Raw genomic sequence first — 7,891 nt, forward strand, 5'->3', positions numbered from 1 at the left:
AAGTGCAACAAGGTGAAAAAAAGAGTACTCAAATACCAGAGGTAGAGTAATATGCTTTATGTAAAAGCAGCAGAAATATAACAAAAGGCTGTTACTCTGAGTTTCAACAAAACTGTCCGATGAACGGGAACGTGAAACTCAGAGTAACAGTCTTTTGTTATATTTCTGCTGCTTTTAAATAAAGTATATATATATATGTGTGTGTGTGTGTGTGTGTGTGTGTGTGTGTATACATACATACAAGCGTACATACATGTCTGTATCTATATGGAGATATGTAAATCATCATCATCATCACTTTAGCATCCACTTTTCCCTACTTGCATGAGTTGGACAGAACCGCTGTTGGTGTGTTTACATCCCCGTAGCCTAGCGGTTTGGCACTAGACTTACAAAGAATAAGTCCTGGGGTTGATTTGTTCAACTAAAGGCAGTGTTCCAGCATGGCCGCAGTCAAATGACTGAAACCATTAAAAGAATAAAAGTACAGTGCTAGTTATGGCTGACTTGAAAATGTGTGCGGTGTTTATTGACCTCTCCCTTGACAATGTTTAATATGATATTGACGAAAGCACCACACACATACATACATATATATATATACATACAAAGAGAAAACGGAAAAAATATGAGACATATAGTAAAGGTAAATGGGGGAAATACCAGAAATTTCTCTTTATCTATGAAAAGAGAAACATATTATTTGAACTCAAAACGAAAGAGCTTATCTACAAAAATAGTTTGGGAAAAACCCTACTTACAAAAACTGATCAGGAAAATTGGGATTTCCTGTATTTTTGTAATCATTCTTATTGTTTCGTTTTTGCATTATAATATGTACATATTGAAATAGGAAAATTTACTCATTAAAATAAAAGTTATTAATTAGTTAATTAGAATTATTTAAAAAATGTTTAAAAATATATTTGTGTTCAGAAGCTGCTTTTAATCATTAGCTAATTTCTAAGTTTGAACAAAATCTTTATTTAAAAACTATTTATAATTGCAGCGTAGAATGTGTTTTGCCTGTCAAATCATAAAAATCCGGTGTTTATAAGCCATTTAAAATAACACACAAAGACCGTTAGATTCACTTCAACATTTAAATTTTGTTTGTCAAAATATTTTCGTCACTTTGAGACCGCGACCTGTTCACTGACAAAATTCCGTGTTATCATATTTTTTTCCAATTCTAAAGGAAAATATAATTACTTATAATAAAAAGAATTACATGGGAAAAAAAATTAAACTAGAATGACAAATTTAGACACAGAATCCTAGAATATTCTTGAGTTTTTTGAACCTAGAAAAGTAATGACAGAATGAAGAATGCAGGTACAGAGTGCTGGAATATTAAAAGTAGTCCCCACCTTACTGTTTCTGTATATTAATTGCAATGCCTGAACATCTTTTCATAACTAAAACAGCACAATAAACCATGTTCAAATGTTTGTTCAATGTTGTGAAGTTATTACAAGAATTTTTCTGTTACCTATTCGACAACATAATCCAGCAACATTGGCACCCCTCCTCTCCTAATAATCACTAATGACTTTCAATGCTGGATCAACAGATTCATTGGAAAGTTAAGATGGTAACTTGGATTTTATATGGGAACAACAAATATCCAAGCACCTAGCAAAATCTTGCCATAATTGGTGAACTAAGTTACATTCGGAAATATCCAACTATCTAAAGGTAGCGAGCTGGCAGAATCATTAGCATGCCGAGCGAAATGCTTATCGGTATTTCATCTGCCTATGTTCTTGAGTTCAAATTCCGCCGAGGTCGACTTTACCTTTCATCTTTTCGGGGTCGATAAATTAAGTACCAGCTGCATACCGGGGTCGATCTAATCGACTGGACCCCCTCCCCAAAATTTCAGGTCTTGTGCCTAGAGTAGAAAAGAATATCCAACCATCTAACCTAAGTTACATTTGCTGAACCCAAACATAAAAGAATGGAAGAAATAGCAGAAGACTTCAGAAAAACCTCGCTATAATTAGCGACTTTGACAAATTCAATAACAGCCAGTGCCTTTTGATCTTCACTTGCCTCATTTCTATTTTTGACATCCAGCCCAGTTTTATAAATCGACCAATATGAAGATGAAGGTTCTTGCAGTTCAGGTGTAGTTCCCAAAAATGATTTTTCACTCGTGCAAAAGTCCTTAATCTTATATTTTAAGTCACCTTTCCAGCACCTAGAAAGCTCTGTTGTCTGAAATTACAGCCAGTTAAATCTGTGACTGGGTTTCAATTTGCCACACAAAAGTTGGTGTCATCATCTATGACACCAACTCCAGACAGCGTTTATTAAACAACAGAGAAATAGCAGCCAAGACATGCAACAGGAACTCAATGTCTGTCATTGTAACCTGCTGAATTCAACAAATTGCTGCCCAACCAACTTTGAACGTTTTATGCCAGTTGGAAAATATTACAGACTCACTGTCTCTGTCAGTAGACAACATATTGCTCAACTACCACTTTGGTACTTCCAAACATCGGTTTTAGCAGCACTGCCACTTGACCATAACCACGGACAATCCTGCTAACTCTTGAGAAATTCAGTTTTACCTCTGCCAGTTTAGAACGTCCAGTCGCAATCATTTACTGAACTTTACATGAGCAAGGCCTTTCGTCAATAAAGGTGCCCATTAGGTTCGAAACGTGCGAACCAGTGTGATGGACTCCACTCTCATCATTTCTAAGTATCTTGAGTTAAGTTTCGAATTGCATGTTCTCCCAAGCTGTTTTTACAGGATATCGATTGAGGGAGACATGACACGGCACTACATATATTTGCTTAATATGTTAAAACCAGAGGGTTAATGCAGTTTCGCCCCTCTCCTTGAAAAACGCATTTTTAAACAAAAGTTCGCTTTTTTTCAGATTCCTACGTTTTAGATGTCGGAGATTATGAATAGGCAACCCCCCCCCTCATCCCCGTTTAAAATCCTGAACTTTTTCGAAAAATTTTTTTTTTCCTGTTTTAGATGACAGAGATTCCGGATGTTTTGAACCATGTTTTGAAACTTTTAAATTCAATAAGCAATTTAAAAAAAAAAAATGTATTTTTCAAGGAGAGGCGCGAAACTGCATTAGCCCCCAAACCAGCCCAAATGTTACACTTTAAACAAACATTTTCTTTGCAGGTCATACACTATCTCCACCCAAATGTTTCTTTATATTAATTGCCATTTCTGAACATCTTTTCATACTAATACCGCACAATAAATCATGCTCTGTGTTGCGCAATTATTACACGAAGTTTTCTGTTATCTATTCAACAACATTGACACGCAAACAGCCCTAGTAATCATCAACACAAAGCATGACTGGTCACGATCATGGCCCAGATAGAAGCATTTAATTTAACGACGTTTGTTGCTGACTAATGTCATTCAAGCACTCAGATACCTCCCAGAATGCAAGAGGGCTCATAGTTCAATTCATGACTTTTCAGATGATGTAAAACTTGCCACCATTATATACTAAGATGACTTCCAGTGCGACAATCAACACGAGCAACAACAGATTAATTGAAAAGTTAAGATGGTAACTCGGTTTTAATATGGGAACGACACGCAGCCGAAACAAATATCCAATTCCTCCATCAAAACTCGCCAAGATGCAACACGAACAAGGTAATTTTAAAATATATCAGTAATATTCAGTTTTAAAAAAAATTCATTTTTGCGTTTATCTTTTGCAAAACGGTACAAAAACTATCAAGACATAGCCACGTAAACCATTGTCAAGGTAAACTACGAAATAAGTTACACGTAGACGAATATTCTTAGCGGTACCCTATATTTACAAGCACGATACTTTGCATACATAGACACACATATAGAGTACCGATAACACACATTTAGACAATACAAGGGTATTTATATGTAGGTGGGCGCGTGTGTACGTGTATATATAATAGGCAGGTAAAAGAATAGCAAAGATTTTTTTTAAATGATATAAAATCGTGATATGAAATAAATGAAAATTACACAAATATTTTTTTTACAAAACAAATATAAATGAAAAACACCAATAACTTTAATTGTTTTTTTTTTTTTTTAATAAAGCAAATAGAAGTGATTTCTCACAATTTGTTAAAAGTTTATTGTTAATGGAAATGTGTGTAAGTATAAACGAAGAGACTGCCAGATGGTCGTTCAACCTACTAGAAACAGCAGTCTTATCTTCAAATCTCCCCCCTATCCATTTAACAATAATAATTCTTTCTTATACAGTAACAAGGCCTGAAACCTGGGGATGGGGGAGAGGTTTATCAATTACATCGACCTAAGTATTTGACTGATACTTTATTTTATCGCCCCCGAAAAAAAGGGGGAATGAATAACAAAGCCGAAAACATTGAATAATGCATTCTTGGAGGCATTTAGGGTTGACGTATAGCAGCCTAAACACCTACAACAATTACAATTAATTATGTGAAATTTGAAACCTGGCAGATAGAAGGGGAAATAATTTAAACAGTACAATTAACTTACTAAAGTCCGTTAGAACATCAGACTTTTAACAAATACTAATATTTCTAACAAGAAATATTTATCGTCCATTGTTCTTCTCGGATACATAAATCTTTTGCTGCAGCTGATTCGAAGGTTTATTGCGTATGACCCTGTGAGTCTCCAGAGTCTAGGTTCTCATCCGGGGTCCATATAGGATTTTATTGTTAAAATTTGTGCTATAAACCGCTTATATTACCTATATGGCAAATATTACTACACAAAATATTTAAACATTTTCTATAATACCTAATAATATATAATCGTAAAAATATAATAGAGGAGTTTTTAGACATCGAATGGCTATGAGGATCCACCCGAGTAAAATAGGAATCAAGGGGCCCCCATAAGCAAGAAAATGGTTAAGAACCACTACTTGAGAGATTAACACATGCTAAAAACGGTAGTCCAGTCCTCTTATATCATGCTGTCTTTAAACAATTATAATTATATACCTTACCTCACCAAAAAAAAAAAAAAAAAAAAAAAAATGGGAAGTACACATGGTCATGGAACCTCCAGGCAGTCGTCGTTGGATTGTCTGATCATAGAAGTACTCTGATTAATAAGGCCTGACCGAGGGTTAAACGCCATGTGTAAGTGTATATATGTGTAGTATTTTTGTAAATTAAATGAAAATATTTAATCTCTGGCTAGTGACTGAGGATAGAGTCAGATCTACAATAAATAAACTACGTTTTTTCCCCTTTTTGTTTGTAAACTCCGCCGAACATGTTAGTGCATGCTTTTTTGTTGCATGTGCGTGCGAAATCTCTACGGTCCGCCGCCGCCTCCTCCTTCTCATGTGTAGCCATTCCTCTGTTGCCTCCTCTTCTCTGTGTGTTACCGCCACCTCTTTTACGTCTGCTGCCATGCCGCCGCCGCTTCCCAGTCTATGGCCATGCCACCCCTCCCACAGCATTAATTCTTTTCTTCCATTAACGTTATAAAGCACTTCTTTCGTTCCGTCATTTTTCAGTTGGAGCTGTTGTTGTCGTAGAATCAGAGCGGCGACTATATATATATATATATACACACACACACACACTTATCTACAGCTATCTATTTATTAACCTGAATGTGCATTTTGCAAACTCTTTCTGCGAAATTATTCCCTTCAAAGTTGTCCAAATGAAGGTAAGGCGTAAATATTTATTTACTTTTAAAATAGACAAACGTTACCTTGTAAATTCCTCGAAACGAACAACATATGAGAAAAAAAAATGTATATATCAAAGTTAAACTCGTTCTTGTTTATAAAAAGCTATTTACCAAAATTTTGGCTCTTTTCTGAAGAATATATTTTTGCTGCTTTCCAATTACTTCGAAACTCTTTCCAAAAAGAGAAACGGTGTTTATATATTTATATTCTTTTTCTGTATTTCACTGTTTTATGACTAAATTCTTTTGCTATTTGTTTCTTTTAAGTATTATTTTGTGATAGGTTCACGAAGCAATAATATTCTTTGAGGCATTTTTGTAAATAAGTTCAATCTAGTAAATATTAGCAAATGTTTGTTTTGCTTCTAACATATTCCACTAAAGCTGTGGGTGTTTTAATCCGACACATTGTCAGGTTCTTGCTAAATGTTGTTTTTAAATTGTCTATCGTTTGTTTCGCATATAAAAATTGACTTTCTTTTTAATTTACCAAGCTTTGGTGTATAATATGCGTTATGTATAGTATTATTTCTTATAACCTAAAATTATATTCTAATTCGAAAAAGTTCTGCTTTAATTACTTTAATTGAACAGTAGGTAACTTGGAACAGTTTTCGAATTCCATTCAAGCCACTAACCAAATATGCCTATTTGGGTTGTGTAATTACACACACGCACACACTTTATTTTCAAAATTGTATTTCTGAAAATGCTTTTTATTAGATAAAGCCTTTTACTTTAATAAGAAAACAATATTTTTTGTTAACTAGAATAATACTTTGAAAAATAAATTGTTCATGATAATTGTTATGCCCATATGCCAACGCATACTTCTGCTAAATATTAATATATATTATACCACGAACCAATACATTATATATAGGTTCGAATTCTACCGCAAACCAATATATGTGTGTGTGTGTGTGTCTACATCAACCATTATACTTCACGCTCTGCATGAATGGGACAGCTAAGTGAATAACTATTTTTTCTTTTTATTAATGAATCAATTTAAAATGAAGTCCTGAGAATTCCGACTATGGTACACAAAACTGCCGAATATTTAAGATTCGGATTTATTTACGTTCTCTCCTGCCTTGTAAATCAATTTTCGATCAAAATATATAGTGGGTAACTGACCATTATAATAAATAAATAGTACAGCCTCTGAGGTTTTAATTTTGACACCAGGACAGTAATACACAGAAAATATGGAATGTCACAGATGAAAATAAACACAGCGTTCAAGTTTACTAAAATACTTGGTATGCGGGTGTATATAAATATATATATATACAATTGGTAATGCAGACGGGAAAAATAAAACTCAGCGTTTTTTTTGTTTTTTTTTTTCATACGAAACGGTAATTATTTTGGTTTCCACAAGTTGATATAAAATACGTACACCCAGTTGCTTTGGCGACCATTTGGACATGCAAGACGATACAACTTCGACATAGACACCTCGTAATTTATTTTTCTTTCCTGTCTGACTCGCATACTTTTATGAAGCACCAGAAACGCTTCAATTCAGTTGTCTGGCACGTTCCTGTCACAAGACGAGGGCCGGATGCCAGTACACCCACCTCTCGTGTTGCCATCCATAATCCTACCTCATGCAGTGCCACTTCCAAGAGTACCACGACCACTTCTTCCACTCATTGCCTTCTGGACCGCTGCCGCTGGCACCAAGTTTTTCTTCGACAGTCAGCCTGTGCTCACCATTATTTTAGCTTTAACACCTGAAGGTTTTACAGTATCAAATACTACAAAACCAAAGATTGGTACTTTTCTAACTCCATTCTTTGTGTTAATTTGAATGCAATTCTTTCTCATTAATGTTATGCAGTAAGTTGTCAATAAAAAGTTGACTGTTGGGATATCTTGACCCCACTGTATCCACCGAGACTGTCGGTATCACTATCGGCCCCATGTTCACTTGTTCCGTCTCATTCTCATATACGTCATCTTTGACTTTGAGATTCCAGGTTATGAAGCCTAATTCATGTTTTAATATCACTCGCATATCATCTCTTTCTCTCTCTTTCTCTCTTTCTCTCTCTCTCTCTCTTTCTCTCTCTCTCTCTCTCTTTCTCTCTTTCTCTCTTTCTCTCTCTCTCTCTCTTTCTCTCTTTCTCTCTCTCTCTTTCTCTCTCTTTCTCTCTCTCTCTTTCTCTCTCTCTCTTTCTCTCTCTCTCT

General features: G+C 35.0%; 1 protein-coding gene across 3 annotated transcripts in view; it reads left to right on the forward strand.

Moving 5' to 3' along the window:
• The first annotated feature begins 3,202 nt into the window (after window positions 1-3,202).
• Window positions 3,203-7,891, forward strand: part of LOC106882943 (voltage-gated hydrogen channel 1) — a 21,966-nt gene continuing 17,277 nt past the window's right edge. Inside the window, exons 1-2 of one of the 3 annotated variants that reach the window (XM_014933788.2) lie at window positions 3,204-3,649; window positions 5,511-5,668. In XM_014933788.2, coding sequence (XP_014789274.1) covers window positions 3,577-3,649; window positions 5,511-5,668 — 231 coding nt within the window. In that variant the 5' untranslated portion in view covers window positions 3,204-3,576. Of the gene's footprint in view, window positions 3,650-4,020; window positions 5,669-7,891 lie in introns of those variants that run through there. The other 2 variants (XM_014933789.2, XM_052973505.1) reach the window with 2 other exon arrangements.

This window comes from Octopus bimaculoides, chromosome 16, assembly GCF_001194135.2.
Source record: "Octopus bimaculoides isolate UCB-OBI-ISO-001 chromosome 16, ASM119413v2, whole genome shotgun sequence".
Lineage (NCBI taxonomy): Eukaryota > Metazoa > Mollusca > Cephalopoda > Octopoda > Octopodidae > Octopus > Octopus bimaculoides.